Source organism: Geotrypetes seraphini, chromosome 2, assembly GCF_902459505.1.
Source record: "Geotrypetes seraphini chromosome 2, aGeoSer1.1, whole genome shotgun sequence".
Classification (NCBI taxonomy): Eukaryota; Metazoa; Chordata; class Amphibia; order Gymnophiona; family Dermophiidae; genus Geotrypetes; species Geotrypetes seraphini.
Window position 1 is genome coordinate 11,318,555 of NC_047085.1, and position 23,044 is coordinate 11,341,598.

At 48.0% G+C, this 23,044-nt stretch overlaps 1 protein-coding gene across 1 annotated transcript in view; it reads left to right on the top strand.

Annotated features, from left to right (window-relative positions):
* LOC117355176 (cytochrome c1, heme protein, mitochondrial) overlaps window positions 1-15,805 on the top strand; it is a 64,326-nt gene extending 48,521 nt beyond the window's left edge. The window contains exons 5-7 of the mRNA XM_033933333.1: window positions 6,860-7,020; window positions 8,654-8,754; window positions 15,386-15,805. Of these exons, the coding sequence (XP_033789224.1) occupies window positions 6,860-7,020; window positions 8,654-8,754; window positions 15,386-15,490 (367 nt within the window). The 3' untranslated portion in view covers window positions 15,491-15,805. The remainder of the gene's footprint in view (window positions 1-6,859; window positions 7,021-8,653; window positions 8,755-15,385) is intronic.
* The last annotated feature ends 7,239 nt before the right edge of the window (window positions 15,806-23,044 follow it).

A 23,044-nucleotide genomic window follows, 5' to 3' on the forward strand; every position in this document is an offset into this window, starting at 1 on the left:
CTTTCGACTAAGTTTCCTAAAAAAAAAAAAAAAAAAAAAAAACCTCGTGTCTTTTTTCCTTCGTTTTTGCAGCCGGCCCCGGCGGGGCCTGTTGTAATCATCCAAGCCTCCGGGTTTGATTTCGCGGAGGCCGTGTTTCCCTTCATGCCCCCTCAACCGGGCTTCAAGAAGTGCCAGCGGTGTGCACGCCCGATCTCTCTCACTGACCCACACAACTGGTGCCTTCAGTGTTTGGGTCCAGAGCATCGGGCGGACTCTTGCACCCGCTGTGCTACCCTAAAGAAACGCACTCTCAAGAACCGGCAAATACAGCAAAATATTCTTTTCGGTACTGGTTCTACCATGGACCAGGCCCCGACGTCGACGGCACCGCCGAAATCGGCACCGACCACATCGACGACGCCTGATCTTCCTTCGGGGTCGACATCGCAAGGTAAGCCGGCTAAGAAGCCTCCCACTTCCCTTGAGCGACCTCCAGTTACCGCGGTGACCCCGGTCCTTCCGGCGTCCCGCCGACCCCGTAAACGCTCCGCTCCGATCTCGGTGAGTGCCTCGTCATCGGCCTCCTCATCGCCGGAGCGTCGAGCAGCACCAGTGGTACCGAAGAAAACTAAAATGGTACCGGTGCCCCCATTGGAGGACCGCATCTCGGCCATCCTCCAGGACAAACTCCAGGAGCAGCTTCAACAGCAACTCAAACAGCTCCTTCCGACCCTACTGGCACCGCTCCTTCCGGTACCGGTCCAGCCCGAGCCTCGCACCGCTCCACCGGTGTCCACCCCCTCGGTACCGATGGACACTTCCATGCCGGTCTTATCTGCCCAGCCTGCACTTCAGACTTGCGCTGCAGAGGACCCCTCCCAGTCCCAAGATCGACACCGGTCGTCTCGGGATCGGCACCACTCTTCCCATGACAGGGATCGACGCCGGTCTTCATCTCCCGGCACCGTATCCATGCGATCTGGCAAGTCCCTTTCTAAAACCCGCCATACTGAGCCGGCCATCAGGGACCCAGACTTATGGGAGCAATCCCCACTCGGTACCGAGGAGGATGCCTCTTCTACAGATGAAGAACCCTCCATGGCTGAATCCACCTCCAAACCCGAGCAATCCTCCTTCACTAAATTCCTTCGGGAGATGTCGGCGGCTCTTTCCATACCACTTGAGTCCGACTCCAAGAAGTCCCAGGCCTTTTTAGAAGCCTTGGACTTCGACCAACCTCCCAAGGAATTTCTTAAACTTCCCGTACATGATATCCTACGGGAAACCTTTTATAAAAATTTGGAGAATCCCCTTACTGTTCCAGGTGCCCCTAGAAAACTGGACAGTTTATACCGGGTCATCCCTATTCCGGGATTTGATAAACCCCAATTGCCCCATGAGAGTCTCTTGGTTGAATCCACTCTCAAAAAATCTCAAGGCTCCAGTGTTTATGCCTCCACCCCTCCTGGCAGAGAGGGGAAAACAATGGATAAATTTGGAAAGCGCCTATACCAGAATGCCATGCTGGCTAACAGAGCCAACAACTACACCTTTCATTTTTCATTTCATATGAAACACCTGGTGCAACAACTTTCTGCTCTACAAAAGTATATACCTGAATGCAAGGTTCCACTGTTTCAACAGCAAATTTCCAACCTCCTCCAGCTCAGAAAGTTCATGGTGCGCTCCATTTATGATTCCTTCGAGCTCACTTCCCGAGCTTCGGCTCTGGCAGTAGCCATGCGACGCCTTGCCTGGCTGAGGGTGTCTGATCTTGATGTGAATCACCAAGACCGCCTCGCCAACGCGCCCTGTCTTGGCGATGAACTTTTTGGGGAGTCTCTGGATACCACAACACAAAAACTTTCGGCTCATGAGACTAGATGGGACACCCTCATTAAGCCTAAAAAGAAGACTCCGCCTGCACGTCCATACAGACCTCAGTCCTCTTACCAACGTCGTTTTTCTGCTAGGCAGCTTAACCCTCCTCAACAACAATCTCGTCGGCCTCGCCAACAACAGCACACTCAGGCTCGATCTCAGTCTCACCAGACAACCAAGCCTCCCCCTCAGACTAAACCCCCGCAGCCCTTTTGACTCCGTTCTCCAGGGCATAGCCAGTCTCCAACCGTCGATGCCTCTTCCTCAACCTATCGGAGGCCGCCTCACCATCTTTCTTCAACGCTGGGAGGCCATCACATCAGACCTGTGGGTTCTCAACATCATCCGTCACGGATACTCACTAAGGTTCCAGACTCTTCCTGTAGACCATCCTCCCGTAGAGTCTGCTTCTCACTCCTCCCAAACTCCGCTCCTCCTCAGGGAGGTCCAATCCCTCCTCCTCCTCAATGCCATCGAAGAAGTTCCTCCAGACCAAAGAGGCCAGGGATTTTACTCCCGCTACTTCCTGGTACCCAAAAAAATGGGAGATCTTCGTCCCATCCTAGACCTCAGGAACCTCAACAAGTGTCTGGTCAAGGAAAAGTTCAAAATGCTCTCCCTTGCCACACTTTACCCTCTTCTATCTCAACACGACTGGCTATGTTCCCTGGACCTCAAGGAGGCCTACACTCACATTCCAATCCATCAGACTTCACGTCGCTACCTTCGATTCCAGATACAGAATCACCACTATCAGTACAAGGTACTGCCTTTTGGTCTAGCATCATCACCCAGGGTGTTCACCAAATGCCTGATTGTGGTAGCGGCTTTTCTCAGGTCTCACACCCTACAGGTGTTCCCCTACTTGGACGATTGGTTGGTAAAAGCGACAACATCTCCACTTGTGCTCCAAGCCACTCATCAAACCATCTCTTTCCTCCATCTCTTGGGATTCGAGATCAATTATCCCAAGTCGCATCTGCTTCCCACACAACGCCTTCAGTTCATCGGAGCGGTTCTCGATACCAACCAGATGAGGGCGTTCCTTCCTGCCGACCGGCACTGCACCCTCCTTCACCTTTGTCGACAGGTGCTTCTCCATCCATCCATCCCTGCTCGGCAGATGATGGTCCTTCTGGGTCACATGGCCTCGACAGTCCATGTGATTCCTCTGGCACGACTCCACCTCAGGATACTTCAATGGACCCTTGCCAACCAATGGTCACAGACCACGAATCTTCTTTCTCATCCCGTCTCTGTGACATCATCTCTTCAGCAATCTCTTCAATGGTGGTTGAACTCCTCAAATCTTTCCAGGGGACTTCTCTTTCATCCACCCCCCCCCACTCCATGGTCATAACCACGGATGCTTCCCCCTATGCATGGGGGGCTCACTTGGGCGATCTCCGCACCCAGGGACTCTGGACCCCTCAGGAGCGTCAACATCACATCAACTTCCTGGAGCTCAGAGCCATGTTTTATGCTCTCAAGGCTTTCCAGCATCTCCTCTACCCCCAGGTTCTTCTCCTGTGCACGGACAATCAAGTCGCCATGTACTACATCAACAAGCAAGGCGGCACCGGATCTCGTCCCCTTTGTCAGGAGGCCCTCCGAATCTGGACTTGGGCCACGGCCCACAATCTTTCCCTCAAAGCTGTCTATATCCAGGGCGAACAGAACTCCCTGGCCGACAATCTCAGCCGCATCCTTCAACCTCACGAGTGGACTCTGGATCCTCCCACACTCCACTCCATCTTTGCTCGCTGGGGCACCCCGCAGGTGGATCTATTTGCAGCTCCTCACAACCATCAGCTGCCCCAGTTCTGTTCCAGACTCTTCTCTCTGCATCGTCTGGCCCCGGATGCATTCCTGCTCGACTGGACGGATCGGTTCCTCTATGCCTTCCCTCCACTTCCTCTGATGCTGCGGACCTTGTTCAAACTCCGCAAGGACAGGGCCACCATGATTCTCATCGCCCCTCGGTGGCCCAGACAGCACTGGTTCTCCCTCCTGCTTCAGCTCAGCTCCAGGGAGCCCATTCCTCTTCCTGTATTTCCTACTCTGCTTACTCAGCAGCATCAGTCTCTACTGCATCCCAATCTGTCTTCCCTCCACCTGACAGCTTGGTTTCTCTCAGGCTGACCTCTCCAGAGAACCTATCTCAGCCTGTCCGTCGCATTTTGGATGCCTCCAGGAAACCCACAACACTCCAATGTTACCAACAGAAGTGGACCCGGTTTTCCTCTTGGTGCCTCCTGCACCATCACAACCCCACCTCATTGGCGGTGGAGACCGTACTGGACTATTTGCTCTCTCTGTCTAATGCTGGCCTCAAGTCCACCTCAATCAGAGTCCACCTCAGTGCCATCACTGCTTTTCATGAGCCTATCCTCGGAAAACCTCTCACGGCTCATCCTCTGGTTTCCCGGTTCATGCGAGGCCTCTTCAATATCAAACCACCTCTACAGCCTCCTCCGGTCGTCTGGGACCTCAATGTGGTTTTGTCAGCCCTCATGAAACCTCCCTTTGAGCCTCTTGCTACCACTTCACTCAAACTTCTCACATGGAAGGTGCTTTTCCTCATTGCCATCACCTCTGCCAGGAGGGTCAGTGAGCTGCATGCTCTGGTCGCCGATCCACCGTTCACTGTTTTTCACCATGACAAGGTGGTTATGCGCACCCATCCTAAATTCCTCCCCAAGGTGGTTTCAGCCTTTCACCTCAACCAGTCCATTGTGCTGCCTGTCTTCTTCCCAAAACCCCATTCTCATCCTGGGGAACAGGCATTACACACGCTGGATTGTAAGCGTGCCCTTGCTTACTACCTTGACCGTACCAGGGCTCACCGCTCCTCTCCTCAGCTTTTTCTGACCTTCGATCCTAACCGTCTGGGTCATCCTGTCTCTAAACGAACGCTGTCCAATTGGCTTGCTGCCTGTATTGCGTTCTGTTATGCTCGGGCCGGCCTATCACTGGAAGGAGCTGTCACGGCCCATAGGGTCAGAGCTATGGCTGCTTCTGTGGCTTTCCTCCGTTCCACGCCTATTGAGGAAATCTGCAAGGCGGCCACTTGGTCTTCAGTTCACACATTCACTACTCACTACTGTCTGGATACCTTCTCCAGACTGGATGGACACTTTGGTCAATCTGTGTTACAGAATTTATTTTCCTAATGGCCAACCATCCCTCCTCCCTCTCTGTTAGCTTGGAGGTCACCCATACGTTAAGAATATGCTGCCTGCTTGTCCTGGGATAAAGCACAGTTACTTACCGTAACAGGTGTTATCCAGGGACAGCAGGCAGATATTCTTACGACCCTCCCACCTCCCCGGGTTGGCTTCTTAGCTGGCTTATCTTAACTGGAGACCACGCACTCCTCCGTCGGGCGGGAAGGCACTCGCGCATGCGCGGTGCGGCCAACTAGAACTTTCTAGTTAAAAAGGTCCGTACCGGGGCTCCGTCGGTGACGTCACCCATACGTTAAGAATATCTGCCTGCTGTCCCTGGATAACACCTGTTACGGTAAGTAACTGTGCTTTATCCAGGGACAGCAGGCAGATATTCTTACGACCCACCCACCTCCCCGGGTTGGTTTCTTAGCTGGCTTATCTTAACTGGGGACCACACACTCCTCCGTCGGGCGGGAAGGCACTCGCGCATGCGCGGTGCGGCCAACTAGAACTTTCTAGTTAAAAAGGTCCGTACCGGGGCTCCGTCGGTGACGTCACCCATACGTTAAGAATATCTGCCTGCTGTCCCTGGATAACACCTGTTACGGTAAGTAACTGTGCTTTATCCAGGGACAGCAGGCAGATATTCTTACGACCCACCCACCTCCCCGGGTTGGTTTCTTAGCTGGCTTATCTTAACTGGGGACCACACACTCCTCCGTCGGGCGGGAAGGCACTCGCGCATGCGCGGTGCGGCCAACTAGAACTTTCTAGTAAAAAGTGTCCGTACCGGGGCTCCGTCGGTGACGTTACCCATGCGTTAAGAATATCTGCCTGCTGTCCCTGGATAACACCTGTTACGGTAAGTAACTGTGCTGTACAGCAGAACTTCGGCATAGAGTGCTCCGATTGGGCACTGCAGAATATGCACTCGCATAGAGAAGGCTTAATGCTATAGTAATTCGTCATGGTTCCTGCATGGAGCATTCTTCTGTCGGTGCATGTGCACGGATTGGTTTGCAGACTGAAAATACAATTCCCTGCTAATTCACCATGCCCTGGACTCCTTTTCCTGCACCTTTCACACAAGGAATTTTTGACCGTGGAGACTCTGTGCCCAAGTCAGGGGTCTTGGGAGCATCTGCGGTGAGGTGCTGCACTTTACCTTGGAAGACCTTTGCTCCCACACTGCATCTGAGGGCTGGAGAATACTCAAAGCGATGTAGGTTTTTAATTGATAGCCTTTATGGATTCAGCCTCTCTGCATGCCCTTCCTATGTGAGATTAGTACAGGCAAATTGAAAGTAAGCCTTCATGCTAAAGCAGTGAAGCCGCAGTGCACTAAACATGGTGGCTGCGGCTTGAGAGCATCTGGAAGTGTACGGACGTTAACACGATGACATCACGCACATGTGTGACATCATCACATCAAAGTCTGCACATGCACGAAAGCCCTGAGCCACCAGTGGGGGGTGCTGGTGCTGGCTGACTGCCTACAGGTTATGCATGTCCTGTGGACAGTCAGCGAACACCTCTTCTCCCAAGTGTCTTTGCAGCCCACACTTTGCTAAAGGATGCAAAGTTTGATTATGACATCCCTTAGCAGCCAAATTATCTCATCTTCAGACTGACAAACCCCTCGCAACTTGGTCTCTGCACTCCCACCCAGGCAGTGCGAGCTAGCTGCTTCCTTCCTGCAACAATATTCATCTACTTCTCACCATGTTGCTGCATGGGCCTCTTCGCCTGTAAATCGCCTTGAACCTGTGCTGGATAAGTGCTATTTAATCAGTATTTTTCTTACTGTGCCTTTCTTTCCCCTCTAGGCATGGTGGTGAAGATTACGTGTTCTCCCTCCTTACTGGCTATTGCGACCCTCCTGTAGGGGTGAGCATCAGGGAGGGACTCTACTTTAACCCCTACTTTCCTGGGCAGGCTGTGGCAATGGCCCCACCCATTTACGATGAAATCCTGGAGTATGATGATGGTAAGATCAAGTGGCTTGGGAAAGGGGACGTTATGGCCCTCTCATGGGGCTACCTGATGTGCACGAATGCTGTCTCATTAGTGGCCAGGGCCTAAAACAATGGCATCTTTTTTTTTTGTCTCATTGCTAATCAGCTTTTTCACTTGCATTACTATTTCTCTGTAACTAGTTTGCTTTTCTTGAAAGGTGAAATGGTGATGCGTCAAAACCGCGCGAGACAAAGCCGGGCTGACAATCATGCGCAGGACATCTGTGTGCTGGGTTTAAACTCAATTTGAAAGCGTTCCAAGGGTGGGTGACCCCCCCACACACACACACACTTAGTAGTGTTGGCGCTGCTGTTGGGGGACGTGGGGGGTGTCACAACCCTAGCCGTGAAGCCAAGTTGTTTTCCGATAAAGCCCCGCCTAATCCAAGCCTTACCCTTAAAAGGGCTAATCAATGCAATAGGTTTGACACAAATAGGAAGAAAGGTTCTGAGTTCCAATTCAAACCCCATGTTGCAGAGCCCTGGGGAGGAGAGGTTGGACGTGAGAACAGCCTGGAACAGAGGGAGGTGCCTTATGCAAAGGAACAGCCTAAGAGCCAAACCACAAGCACAGGTAGTTCACAGCTGCGGGGTCTGATTAAAGCTCAGAAGAAAACCCAGCAAAAGCAACAGGCTGCCCTTCCCCCTTTCAGGACAGGGCGTGGTCACCTTGGGTGGGATTGTGGGGCCATTGATGGCAAGCTTATGTGAAAGTGGATTCGGCTACTCCCCTCCCCCACCAACTACTTGCTGAGTTGGCGGGGCCAGGCCTGTTACTAGCCAGGCCTAAGCAATCTGGTGTGCCACATTGTCACAAGACTGATAAGACTGAGGCATTGTAGCAGCCTTATTTTTGCCCTGTTTGGACGGCAAGATTATTAGGGCTGGGCTACTACGGACTATTGGTGCACTTACCTGATTGTACCTGCAAGGGAGGTGTGGGCTTTTGTTTTACATTACATTACATTACATTAGTGATTTCTATTCCGCCTGTGCCTTGCGGTTCTAGGCGGATTACAAATTATAAGAGATCTGGACATTACCGAGAGAATTGCAAAACAAAGATTATCCAGAGAAATTACATAACAGATTATCTAGAGAAATTACTTAATAGATTATCTAGAGATATTGCAGCCCGGATGGTTTTGTTCATGGAGTTAATGGACTAACCCCTGTCTAGGGGCTGTGCACTCAATAAAGGGAGACTGGAGTGTATAAGAAACTTTGTTGATCCTGACATTTTTTTCTTTTTCTTCTTACTAAGAACCAGCAGGGCTTCCAGCTTCTTCTGGAGGCACGTCCAGTTCGGTCTTTTCTGAGCGCTGACCGGGGGCCATTGTTAAAGCCGGCACCAGCAACGCCACAGGGGGAAACCCCTACACACACATTACAGAGGAAACAATAATAGGGGTGTCCCCCCCACAACCCCCCTCAGAGCACTTTCAAATTGAGTTTAATTCTGGCGCTCTGATGTCTGCGCGATTGTCAACGTGGCTTTGTCAGCACGCAGTTGTCTCATGCGGTTTTAACTCTGAACCAGTGAAATAGTGTCTGTGTATGTTAGTCATGTTATGTCTCTCTCTCCCCATCTACACTCAACTTCAGGCACCCCAGCCACTATGTCCCAAGTTGCCAAGGATGTCTGCACATTCCTGAGGTGGGCGGCTGAGCCAGAACATGACACTCGCAAACGCATGGGGCTAAAGGTGAGTGATAGAGGGAGTGCTCCCATTGTGCCCATGGCAGAAGCTGTTTTGGGATTCCTGGGGCTACTCTTAAAATGGAAAATTCTTTAGCACTCTCCAGACCAGTAGAGGTTAATCTTTACGAATGGGTATATATCCAATCATGACCAGCAGGTGGAGACTGAAAACAAAACTGTGGGACAGTATATAATATACTCCCTTCTCTATTTACATCAGTCTTCTTTCAGTCTCCAGCAGGTGTTGAGTGATCTGTACCCATCTCCCTTGGTAGGGCTGTTGGAATTTGTTTAGGGGGTTTCTTGTCCCTGTTTTTGGCCAGACAGAGCTTGGGCGGGCCCTGTTTGGGGGTCCGTCCGACCTCGGGGGTGTCAAACCCGGCGGGTCTCGAGCGGGGTCCGTCCCCCCACTTCCTCCACCTCCCCACATTTTTTTAGAGGAGCCTCAGCAGTAAGCCTTGCCCCCTAAATCAAGCAAGGCATATTGCTTCGAGAGCCTGTGGAGTCTGTTCTGTAAAAAAAAAAAAAAAATCCTGAGGTAGTGCCGGTCTGAAGGGATGCTTCCCTGTCAGTTTAATGTTTTTTACTGTATTTTTTCATCTAACCGGCACTTTGTTTCTAGCTAGGTCGCGTATGGAGCAATTGTGCCCTTCTCCGGGGGAGTGGGACACAATTAGGTCCAGCCACGAGGCACTCGCGGCCGGACTGAAATCAGTAGTTTGGCCCAGTGAGGTGGTGGAGCTCCGTCGGCAGCGGCTGCAGGCGCCCAGAGCTCCCCGCCGATGGTGCCTCGCGAGTCGGCTGGGAGCAGTGGAGAAGCCCGGTCTTCCCCAACCGCCCACGGAGGGATTCCCCGAAGGATTCCCTCTCAGCTGATTTTTTGACAGCTGATGCCGACTTGCCTGTTTTAGCGGCTGGGACTGTTCAGCCTTCTCAGCCGCTACAGGCCATGGAGGGAGCATTTTTGGCGGGAACTTCGCCATTTTCTCTGTCTGGCCCCTCCATTTTATCTGCAACCTCAGGTGACCTTCCCCCTGTATTGCAAACACAGGGGCAGGTTTCAGCAGGGACCCCTGCTAGGGCAGGGAGTCCCTGGGGACCCCCAGGGTTTTTTTGTCCCCAATTTAATTTCTTTCTTTGTGCAGGCAATTGGGGGTCCCACGTGCACCTGGGGGGTTTCGGGGGTGGTTTCCCTCCGCGCCTCCTATGGCTTTGCCTCCCTCTTTTCGTTTGGCGTCCCCTCTTCCTCCTCCCTCATCCAAGCGCCCGCGGGGGGACTTGGATTGCGAATTGGTGGTCGGAGGAGCGTGTTGACATGGTTGAGGACCTGGCTGCTTTGGCAGGCTTCCAGGATCCTCTAGAGGTGACGCCCGCTGGCAGCGGGGCGGTGGGTTTCCCGTCTTCCAGAGCAGATGCGTCCGTGGTGCGCTTTTTATTCAGAGGGATGAGTTTTTAGACCTGATGTAGCAGGTCTCCTTGGTGCTGCATTTTTGAAGTTGCGCCACCGGAGATCATAGAAACATAGAAACATAGAAATAGACGGCAGATAAGGGCCCACGGCCCATCCAGTCTGCCCACCTTAATGTCCCTCCCCTACCTTTGCCCTGTGAATAGATCCCATGTGCCGATCCCATTTGGCCTTAAAATCAGGCATGCTGCTGGCCTCAATCACCTGTAGTGGAAGACTATTCCAGCGATCAACCACTCTTTCAGTGAAAAAGAATTTCCTGGTGTCACCTCGTAGTTTCCCGCCCCTGATTTTCAACGGATGCCCTCTTGTTGTCGTGGGACCCTTGAAAAAGAAGATATCTTCCTCCGCCTCAATGCGGCCCGTAAGATACTTGAACGTCTCGATCATGTCCCCCCTCTCTCTGCGCTCCTCGAGCGAGTATAGCTGTAATTTGTCAAGCCGTTTTTCGTATGGTAGATCCTTGAGTCCCGAGACCATCCGGGTGGCCATTCTTTGCACCGACTCCAGTCTCAGCACATCCTTGCGATAATGCGGCCTCCAGAATTGCACACAGTATTCCAGGTGGGGCCTCACCATGGATCTATACAATGGCATAATGACTTCCGCCTTACGACTGACGAAACCCCTTCGTATGCAGCCCATGATTTGTCTTGCCTTGGACGAAGCCTGCTCCACTTGATTGGCAGACTTCATGTCCTCACTGACGATTACCCCCAAGTCTCGTTCTGCTACCGTTTTTGCTAGGATCTCGCCATTAAGGGTATAAGACTTGCATGGATTCTGGCTGCCCAGGTGCATAACTTTGCATTTTTTGGCATTGAAGTTGAGTTGCCATGTCCTAGACCATCGCTCCAGTAGGAGTAGGTCGTGCATCATGTTGTCGGGCACCGACGAAGCCCCGGTACGGACACTTTTAGAGTGATTGCACTCTAAGAACTTTCCAGCTCAAACAACTCCTTCCAGCTCTCCTGACACCGAGCCCTCCGGTATCGGTCCCCACTGAGCAACCGGTACCGATCGTGGAACAATCCGTATTGTCACCATCCACTCCTTCGGTACCGGTACACTTGACCTCATCGGCATCGATGCCTGTCCTCGCACCGGAGCCTAGGTCTCATCACCAATCGGTACAGACATCGGCTCCGGTGCGACCGATAACATCGCCCGGTACCGCGTCGGTGAGGTCGGGTAAGTCGGTACAGAAGTCCCGACACCGAGAACCATCCACCCCTGAGTCTCGGGACCGTGGTCCCCATGTTCGAGACCCTGATCTGTGGGGCGACTCTGAAGAACCTCTTCAGTCAGAATCTTCGTCTGTTGTGCATTTGCCCACTACATTACTCAGTTTGGCGTCATCGGCGAATAATGTTATTTTACCTCGAAGCCCTTCTGCCAAGTCTCTTATAAAGATGTTGAATAGGATTGGGCCCAAGACTGAGCCCTGTGGTACTCCACTAATCACCTCCGTCATTTCGGATCCCGCGTATGGGGGCCCCTCTGCTTCAGGGGGTCTGTCCTGTTTCCCGCTCTTTTCCTCTGCGTCAGGATTTTCGGGATTTTATGCTGGCGCAGTGGCCTACGTGCGCCATTTCGTTTGGTGTGCGCCTTGGCTCATGGGTATCCCATCCCGGAGGGGGATAGGGCTGCCTTAATTTTGCCAATGGGGGACGCGGTGGTCTCGGCACTTACTAAGCGGCATACTGTGCCTGTTATGGACGGTTCTGCTCTTAGGGTCTCTGAGGAGCGTACGTTAGAGACACTTCTAAGTATAATTTTGATGTCTCTGCCTTGGGGGTATTTGTGTGGGGCTGGTGGCTCGCACCGTGATTCGGTGGTCTGAGCATGTCCTGGATCGTGAGTCTGATGACTGGTCCTTAGTGGATCAGGAGGTGGTGAAGATTGAGATGACTGCCTCGTTCCTCTCGGTTGTTCTTTGTGACTTGGTGCAGCTAAGTCTGGGACTTTTGGTGGCCGCACGCTGTACCTTGTGGCTTCGCGCTTGGTCGGCAGTTGCCGCGTCCAGAACTGAACTTCCCAAAATTTCCCTTTCGGGGGTTGTTTTTGTTTGGAGAGGACTTAGATCCGGTGGTTCAGACTCTGACGGACTCTGAGGTGCCCCGTCTGCCTGAGGACCGTGCCCGCCCGGCGTCTCGGGTTGACATTGCCCAGGGGTGTCTGCGGGAATTTTGCAAGTTTCGCCTGGGGCATGGGACTGCTTCTTTCCTGGCTTCCGGTTTTTCCCCGGGGTCGGTTGGCTTAGCGCATGCAGTCCTTTTAGGGGGCCCGTCGGGGGGCTGGGAGTTCCCCCCCCGGTTCCCCTGCTGCCCGTCCTGCGCGATGGCTCTTTGCCGGCGCCCCCTTTGGTTCCCGTGGGTGCCCGGCTTCGCAACTTGTTTCCCAAGTGGGCCGAGATCACGTACGATCAGTGGGTCCTGGTGGTGGTGCGGGACGGTAATGTACTTGAATTTTGCCTGCTCTCTGCCGGATCATATCTAGCCTCTCCATGTCAAGTGGCATGAGAGACGCTAGCCTTTCGCCAGACCCTTCAGCGCTTGCTAGATCTCAAAGCAGTTGTCCAGTGTCCCCTCAGGAGTGCAGTATCGGCTGGTACGCCATTTCCTTTGTGGGGCCCTAAAGGGAGGGGACCTTTCAGCCCATCCTTGGTTTGAACCGAGGTCAACAGGACTCTCAGAATTCCCTTTTATTCGCATGGACACACTGCAGTCTGTCCTTCTGGCGGTTCAGCCGGGGGAGTTCCTGACTTCTCTCGCTCTGGCGGAGGCCTACTTGCCTTTTTCCATTCGGACCTCTCCTCAGCTCTTTCTTTGCTTTGCGATGTTGGGTCTGCACTATCAGTTCTGTGTGCTCCCTTGGGCCTGGCCACGACTCCCCGGACGTTCACCAAGTTGATGGTATTCGTCACTGCGGCATTGCAGTCGGAGGGCATTCTGGTGCACCCCTACTGGGATGACTGGTTGATTCGGGCGAAGTCGTTGCAGGAGAGCGCCCGAGTTACGGCTCGGTGGTTGAGTTTCTTCGGTCACTGGGCTGGGTGGTCAACCTTTCCAAGCATCTGGAGTACCTTGGGGTTCTGTTCGACACCTCCTTGGGGAAGGTCTTCCTTCCAGAGGCTTGGGTAATTCCCCAAATCAGGTAATTGAGGTAAAACCCCTTGATTTGCTCCTGGTATTTCACTCCTTGACTTCTTATAGCTGCAGGTATATAGCAAATTTTGTTCAAAGGAGGAATGAGATCGGGGGCGAATTCAAGGATTTGTACCAAATAGTTCTTAAATAGTTCAAATGAGGATACTTCTGACATCTTTGGGAAGTTCAGTAATCTCAGGTTTAAACGTCTATTATAGTTCTCCAATTGCTCTATCTTCCTATGTACCAATAGTTTATCTTTTATTAAACCAGCATTTGCAGTTTTTAGAGCAGTAATTTCTTCATTTACAACTCGAATTTTGATTTCATTTTCCTTTTTTTACATCTTCAACTGTTTTTGTCAAAGAGTACCTTTTTCACCAAGGAAGCCATTTTGTCCGCTGTTCTCCGCACGGTTCCATCCATTCTCTGGATTGCTTTCCAGATGTCAAGCAGGGTCACCTCCGGGGGGTGGTGGGGGGGAGAGAGGTTGAAAGAGCCAAAAGGCTAACTTCTTCCCTTGCTTGTATTGTATTCCCCGCTGCTACTCCTTCTTCCGTCCTGCTCCCCTCACTAGAGATCATTCCCGCAGCCACTTCGGCATCGGGAGCACCCTCGAGAATGGGCGGATTGGCTGCAGGGCACGGAGGTGCTACCGGATCAGGAGGCGAGAGAGAGACTTCCGGCTCAGGATAAGCGCCCAAGTCCTGGGACGCTGACTCCAGTGAGCCTCGCACTCCAGCCTTGGAGTCCTTGGGGTGAAATCTAGCTGGTGGGGGAACGGAACAGACCTGACCTTTTCTTTTGGTATGCGGCATTTTGCAAGGAAAAAAGACAGAGACTCGCTAGCGACACCAGTTTATGCTGCCATCTTCCAATTCATGCTGCCATCTTGGACCGCCCAAGATTTTGTTTTATTTTATTATAATATTTTTTGATAATTATAAACCATTCAGGTATGTTTTTGATAAACGATATATCAAAGATTAAATAAACTTGGAAACTTGTATCTGGCAGCCTCACACCAGGCACATGTCTGAAGTTTTTGGGAGATCTGGAGTCAGTCTTTTAGTGCAAATAATCATGGAAACTTGAAATTGATCCAAAAAAATGTTACCTAAAGGTTTCTTAAGGGTAGCAGAGATTTTTAAGCCATAAATGGCTCTCTTTGTTAAAACTGGAACTGAGGTGGTCATATAATGATACTGACAAAGGGAGTGCCTGGAAAACTTGGAAAATGCCTGAGCTTTGGATCTTGCCACTTGTGAAGCCTGCTATCCTACTTGTCCTCAATGAATTACCATATTTTTCGTACTATAAGATGTACCTAGATTTAAAGGAGCAAAACAAGAAAAAAAATATTCTGAATCAAATGGTGTACTAATATATTTAATAAAATAGACCAGGCTCTGCACCCTGTCCACCACCCTGCCCTTTACCCTGTCCCTCCACTGGTCTAGTGGTAAGCCAGGTCAGGAGAGATCCATCCCAGCCGACAATTTTTTACAACCCCCAACCCTGGAGGTTGTAAAATCCTGGTGGTCCAGCAGTGTATCGGCAGGAGCGAGCTTTTTATGCTCCAGCTTGGCCCTGCGCCGCTCCCTGAATGGCTGCCATCAGTTCTCGCGAGTCCCGCAAAAAGTTTGCTCCTGTCTTGTACAGATCAGAGGCAGCCATTCTGCGAGGGAGGGGCAGGAGCATGGAAAGCTGGCTCCTGCAGATACACCGCTGGTCCACCAGGATTTTAAAAGGTACTGGGGGGAGGTGTGTAAAAAATTGTTATATTCGCTCCATAAGACACACAGACATTTCTACCCACTTTTTTTTTTTTTTTTGGGGGGGGGGAAGTGTGTCTTATGGAGCAAAAAATACAGTAAAATCTCCTTTCTCACAAAAGCCAAGTCTGCGTCTTAGGGAGCTCTATGCATGTGGGGAAAGCTTTGCTATGAGGGACTGCCTATATCGCTGTAGCCCCCAGTGATTGTAACCATCTCTTTTCAATGTGTTTTTTTTGCCAGGTAATTATGATCTCATCCATTATAATCCCCTTAGTGTACTATATGAAGAGACACAGGTGGAGTGTATTAAAGAGCCGGAAGATTGCTTTTAGACCACCCAAATAAACACATCATGGTATAACAGCTCCTCGTGTGGAGCCATCGCAGTCCACGCTCACTGGCAGGGGCCAATGTGCACACTTACGATTAGTAAAACCCTGCACAGCTGGACAAACGGAACATTTCTTCTGTTCTCCTTGGTTCTGAGATTATCATTTATTTTTATTCATGTGTCATCCTCATTGGTGTCATTTGCAGAATTCAATTCCCTTACTCCAGGGAAAAAAGGAACTATGGGAAGAACCTGGTAGGGTTTGAAGACGGCTGTTATCCTTTTTTGATTTGTCAGAGAGAAATAAATTAAGTTTCTTTTAAACCTAAGTGGCTGAAAAGTGTTCTCATTTCTAGGCTGGATCTCCTGGGGCTTTGGTTCTGACTTTTTGGGTGAAACAAGTGGCCTAGTGGTTACAGCAAAATTCCAGTGTAGTCAATTCCATGCCCTCAGCACGCAGTGTGGTGGACGAAGCATAGAGCTCTGAAATAACTACCCTGTCACCAAAACACATGTGCAGCCCAACTCCAAGGCCCCCAGGTTCTAGCCCCTTCCCCAACAGAATCAATAGGTCTTGACCTTACCCAAGATGGAATGGCTTGGAATGCCAAAATGTTTCTCCTTTCTTCCCCAACCTAAAAGCAAGTCCCAGTTGAACGTCAGCACTAGAGGCTAGGAACAAAATGCAAAGTGAAGCCAGGGATCAGCTGCTATTATTTGTGAACTTTGGTGTTGGTGAAACAGCAGCAATTAAGTAATGCGCCCACTGCTGAAGACCAAGACTTCACCTTAGAAGGTTAGGCAGAGCCTTGGACTCCCAAAATGTTGATTTGGGATGGGGTGGAGCATGTTACTCCTTTGAGGGATCCACAGTTAAGTTATCCACAGGGCTTTTGCTAGGGCTATGTGCTCTTCTTAAAGACTAAGCAATGTTCTTACTTCCCATGTGTGGTGTGAGAAGCATGAATATATTCTACCCTATGTGGGGGAGAGGCACAAGGTTCTATTTATTTAGCCCGTCCTCCCAAAGTGGCATAGAACGGGTTACAAAAGTACATTCACAGTATAGACAGGACGGACTTAAGTGAAAAGTACATACTTGGCAGACATAGCTTAGTTGATATTGCAGCTTTCACAGTACAGGGAAATGCTTTTAAAACCAATAGGAGGAAATTTTTTTCATTAGGAGAATAGTTAAGCTCTGGAACACATTGCCAGAGGTCGAGGTAAAAGCGGATAGTTGGTTTTAAGAGGAAGACCAGGAGGAAGCCACTGCTTGCCCTGGATCGATAGCATGGAATATTGCTACTCCTTGGGTTTTGGCCAGGTCCTAATGACCTGGATTGGCCACTGTGAAAACAGGCTACTGAATTTGATGGACCATTGGTCTGACCCAGTAAAGCTATTCTTATGTTCTTACGTTGCAGGAGAGTACATGCATTTGGGTCCCAGCAAGTAGTACAGATGAGTTTTACTGGGAATAACATTTGAATTTTTGTATGTGGTACAGTTTGGTTATGCTTGGAGCGTTTGATAGGATTAGTGACTGTTTAAGTTATATCTTAGTGGCATTTGAGTTACTGTGGGAGTCCATTTGTTGTACAGAAGATGCCTTTGAGTTCCATTTAGCCAGGAGTGGAGGCATTGGTCGTTAAGGAGCTGGATTTTTAAAGAGGAAGGTTTTAATAGCCTTCCTGAAGTTCCATAGACTGTCTAGCGATCTAATGGATGTGGGGACGATGTGCCATAAACTGTGAATAGGAGCGACATCAGAAGCCATTACCTGATCTACTGGCATGTGGTAGACCAGATGATGGGGCCGAGCAAGTACAGCTGTGCTGAATTATTGAAACATGGACTTGTTGCAGTGCTCAACTTGGATCCTAGTTAGGATTTGGGATTTATTCAATAAAGACTTTGCTGTAAAGATAAGATGTGACTTCTCAGTAGCTCTCCTTTTTTTGGATTTGTGCATCCTTGTAGGACTAGTTTTCCTCTTTTTCGTGTTTGGCTGTTGCTTTATAAACATATCCCACAGTGTGGAGGTTAGCATCAACCTGTTTGTGACTTGTGATAAGAAGTACCGTATTTTTTGCTCCATAAGACGCACCTAACTATAAGATGCATCCTAGATTTAGAGGAAAACAAGAAAAAAAAACATTCTGAACCAAATTCTTCCTGCCAGGCTTTGCACCCTGTCCCCCCCCCCTCTAGTGGTAGGCTGTGGCAGGCACCCCCCCTCCCCCCCCCCCGATACCTGTTTTTAATCCCTGCGCTTCCCTTGCTGGGTGGCTGTGGCAGCAAGGGAAACAAGGCAGGCGCTAGCTTTTCACATGCCTGCCTGGTCCCACACCACTACCTGAATGACTGCCGTCAGTTCTCACAAGGAAGAGAGAGGGGGGAGATGCATCTTCCCTTTCCCTTCTCCACCCCCACACCCTTCCCTCCCAATGGTGCCGCAAGACTACTACCCTCTCCACTAGGCATCCCTAAACTACTGGCCAGCTTCAGCAGCATTTAAGAAAACAAATACCATGCAAATCTGTCAACATTCACACTCGGATGCAGGCAGCACTAGAAAACCTTACTTGCTCCCCAGCACCGCAGCATAAATGAAGTACCGCTCCCTTAGTAAACAGCTCCTGGAGGACTGTGGAAAGGCCAAATGCTTTCATATTTCCAATTATTGGTGGGGTTTCTGAAATATTTAGCCACTTACATGGAAGCTGACATGTTTTTCCTGCGGCTGCACAAATGGCTAATTCGTTAGCGGAAGTCGGTGGCTGGGTCCAGTCGGTAGTTGGCACTGAGCCGGAAGCGGAGGAATAGTGCTGGTGCTGAACCGGTTGTGGCGTGGCAGTGTCTGCGTGGTGGGCATTGAGTGTTCCACTTTGGGTGTGCGGGACAGGACATGCTTGCTACATGGATCCTACTGGGACTGGGGAGTCCTGAGTGCCACAGAGTCGTGCGTACTTTAACCCTGCTAGCTGCTGATCACCTTTGCACAGGACACGGTGCTCCCCCCCCCCCCTCACATAAAAGGAGAGTTTTCTCTCTGGATCCCAGTACTGGCCTCGGTTCTGTGAGCAGGGCTGGACCGTCGCAAGCACCTCGCTGCTGCAGTCGTCCAGCAAGGGAAGTGCCGCGATTAAAAACAGGTACAAGGGGGAGGGGGACCTGCTGTGATTAAAAAGAGGTATGGGGGGGTTGTGGTATCGCTCCATAAGACACATCCTTATTTCTACCCACTTTTTTGGGGTAAAGTGTCTTATGGAGTGAAAAATACAGTATATGAACACTTTCACACCCTGCTTCTTTTCTGCTCATCTATGGACTGGGTAAAGCAGTGGTCTCCAACACATGGCCCCCAAAGTCCATCATTGGATAGAGGGAGTGCGCTAGATGTCTATATTTTTTTGCAAAGCCATGACAGTGTTCCACACAGGCGTCTAATAAACTGGGTGCCCTTGGGATGGGCCCCAACGTGACACTGGGTCAGGAACTGGTTGAGTGGAAGGCGACAGAGCACAGTGGTCACTGGAGACCTCTCTGAGGAAAGGGATGTTACCTGTGAAGTGCCTCAAGGTTCCATTCTTAGGCCTTTTCTTAACATTTTTGTAAGTGATATTGCTGAAGGGGCTGTTGGGTAAGATTTGCCTCTTTGCAAATGATACCAAAATCTGCAATAGAGTAGACACTCCTGATGGTGTGAATAACATGAGGAAGGACTTAGCGAAGCTTGAAGAATGTTTCAAGTTTATTTAAAATTTCTTATACCGCCTAATCAGGCTTCTAAGCGGTGCACAATAATCATAAAAACATACATTGGTCTGAAATTTGGCCGCTAAGAAATGTAAGTTGGGCTGCAAAAACCTGAGGGAATGGTACAGTTTAGGGGGTGACAAACTTATGTGCACGACAGAAAAGTGGGACTTGGGTGTGATTGTATGTGATGATCTTTTTTTTTTCTCTTTTTTTTTTTTAACTTTATTTAGTTTTAAATGCCAACAAAAAGTGCAATACAATTTACATACAAATAATAATAATCAAATAAGCACTTATAAACAATCAGAATCTATACAAAAGATAAAAATTCCCTCCCCCATCCATCATTACCATCAGGAATAATACCATAACAAAAGATATACCCCCCTCCCGTTCCCAACCCCTCTGATTTATTATTTTTATTGATTTTTTCATATAACAAGTGTCATAGATTTTCATACAATTATTTTAACAATACACTTGATATTTTTATTAATGTATTTTATATAAAACATATCTTATATTATTTTTATTATGATTTTACATATCATATATCTGTAATTATTTTTCTTATGAATTTATATGACATATATGTTGTTATGATTTTATCAATTATTGTTTAATTATAAACCTTTTCCCTTCTCTTTATTACGTTGTTTTTATTTAAGAGTATCATCTATTATAATATTTTATTTATAATTTATGATAAAAAAAATAAAAAGCCCTCCCTATTCCTTCCCTCCCTCCCTTCTTCAACCATTGTTTTATTATGGGAAAAATGAAAATCAGTCATTGCAAAAGTTTGTTAATGGTCCCCAAATTTTCTTGAATTTATCCATATATCCTTTTTGTGTTGCAAATGTACGCTCCATCTTATATATATGGCAAACTGAGTTCCACCAAAAATTATAGTTCAATCTGTCACAATTTTTCCAATTATGTGTAATTTGCTGTACTGCTATTCCAGTCAATATAAATAAAAGTTTGTTGTTATTTGATGAAATTTGACTTTGTGTTCTCATTGCAGTACCAAATAAAATTGTATCATATGTTAAGGCTACTGGATTTTCTAACATCCTATTAATTTGAGGCCAAATTGATTTCCAAAATATTAATATGAATGGACAATAGAATAAAAGATGATCTAATGTCCCTGGTTCAAGATGACAATGCCAGCATCTATTAGACTTAGAGCTATCAATTCTATGTAAACGTGTGGGGGTCCATAAAGCTCTATGTAAAATAAAAAACCAAGTTTGTCTCATAGAGGCTGACAATGTGCATTTTAACCTCCAAGACCAAAGTCGTGGCCATTGAGATGCATTAATCTGATGCTTGATCTCAATGCTCCAAATATCTCTAAGACCATTTTTTTTCTTTTTATGTACGAATCCAGATATCAATTTATACCATCTTGCGGCCTGGTGACCCATGGAATCTATCTGAAAACATAAGAATTCTATATTATGATAATTATTAAGATTTTTCCATTCAGGGAACCCTACCTGAATGGCCTGCTTCAATTGCATCCATCTGAAATATTGTGATTTATTCAAACCAAATTTATTTTGCAATTGTAAAAATTCAAGCAGTTTACCTTTATTTATTACATCTTCTAAAATCCGAATTCCAGCAATCATCCAATGTTTCCAGATAATTTTAAAACCACCAACTTTGATCTTTGGATTAAGCCATATTGTTTGAGTTGTTGATTTAGTTATTGGAATAGGAGTTAGATTACTTATATATCTTATAGTTTTCCAAGTATCAATCAATATTTTGTGATCCTTATATAACCTTAATAATAAGTAGGAGACTGACTATGTTGATACTATATACCAGTGGGAAGAGAGCAAATGACTCCTAAAAACGCTCAGAGAAGTGAAACTCTGAAGGGGAGGTGGATACCTTCCCTTGGGACAAGAGTTTACCGTCCAGTCATTGCATTTTACTTTACAGAACTTCACTTTCTAGCCACTGGTAAAATTGTGAACAGTTATATATATATATTTAAACTGTTCACAATTTTACCAGTGGCTAGAAAGTGAAGTTCTGTAAAGTAAAATGCAATGACTGGACGGTAAACTCTTGTCCCAAGGGAAGGTATCCACCTCCCCTTCAGAGTTTCACTTCTCTGAGCGTTTTTAGGAGTCATTTGCTCTCTTCCCACTGGTATATAGTATCAACATAGTCAGTCTCCTACTTATTATTTCATCTAATTTACTGACTAGTATTCACATATGAGTCCCTGTATGTTTTTCTAACGAAGTTGTACCTTATATAACCTTGGCATTTGAATACTGATAACATGACTCAGACGTAAAGGAAACATTAATCTCCATTCTAACCAGAACCAATCTGGTATATGTTCAGTGGGCTCTGGGAGGATCCGTATGTGATGATCTTAATGTGGCCAAACAGGTTAAAAAGGTGACAGCAAAAGCTAGAAGTTTGCTAGGTTGCATAGGGAGAGAAATGGCCACTTATTGATTGGTTAGCCCTCATTTAGAATATTGTGTACAATTCTGGAGGCCGCGCTATGAAAAAGATATAAAAAGGATGGAGTCGGTCCAGAGGAAGGCTAATAAAATTGTGTATGGTCTTCATCATAAGTTGTATGGGGACAGACTTAAAGATCTCAATCTGTATTCTTTGGAGGAGAGAGGGGAGATGCAATAAAGACGTTTAAAAACCTACGTGGTGTAAATGCGCATGAGGCGAGTCTTTCATTTCTAAGGAAGCTCCGGAATGAGAGGGCATAGGATGTTGTTAAGAAGTGATAGGCTCAGGAGTAATCTAAGGAAATACTTTTTTAAAGAAAGGGTGTTGATCTATGGAATAGACTCCCGGTAGAGGGGGAGATGAGAGACTGTGTCTGAATTCAATAAAGCGAGGGACTGGCACGTAGGATCTCATAGTGAGAGGACAAGAGAGTGGATGCTATAGATGGGCCATTTGGCCTTTATCTGCCATTATGTTTTTATATTTCTCTGTTTCTATTGTGGCTCTAATACAGTTGGCTGAAATGCTCTTCAAATCCTGTAAATATATTAATTTTGATCTTGCCCAATTGATATAGTAACTGCAATCTGTTAAGTGTGTTATTCAGGTGTCTCATTTATGTAATTTGCTACTGTTGACAATTCAAAATAAAGTGAGTTTTAAAATATATCCTTGAACTGTTGTAGAATTAATACAGTCTGAATAAGCAAATCTAGGCAGTTTAATCTGTTTGAGCTTGACTCAGAGAGATTTACTATTAAATGATTTAATATTATTATTATTATTATTATTCTTTATTCTTATATACCGCCATACCCAGTGAGTTCTAGGCGGTTTACATCAATTAGCAAATGATCTGCATTGAATAGCAGATTTACAACAAAATTAGAGGTAGATTTACAAAATTAGAAGCAGATTTACAGCGTTGGATAGCAGATTTACAACAGAATTAGCAGTAGGTTTACAAAATTAGAAGCAGATTTACAGCATAATTGGAAGAATTTTTGACAGAAAATTGCAGGCTGAATTACGATAAATTACAGTGATTTGCCACAGTCAGCCGTGAAGTTACAGCGATTCTTAACTGTCTGCAAGGAGGGCAGGTTTACATCAATATTACAGAAATTGCAGGTTTGACCGAGCTAGGTAGGGGAGGTAGAGAGTGGGGGAGGGAGGGACTGGTGAAGGAGGAAGGGGGCAGCGGTGGGGTAAGTGTCATGTGAGGTGAATGGGTTATTAAGGGTCGTGTTTGCTGAAAAGGTACGTTTTTAGTAGTTTTCTGAATGATAGGTAAGTGGGGG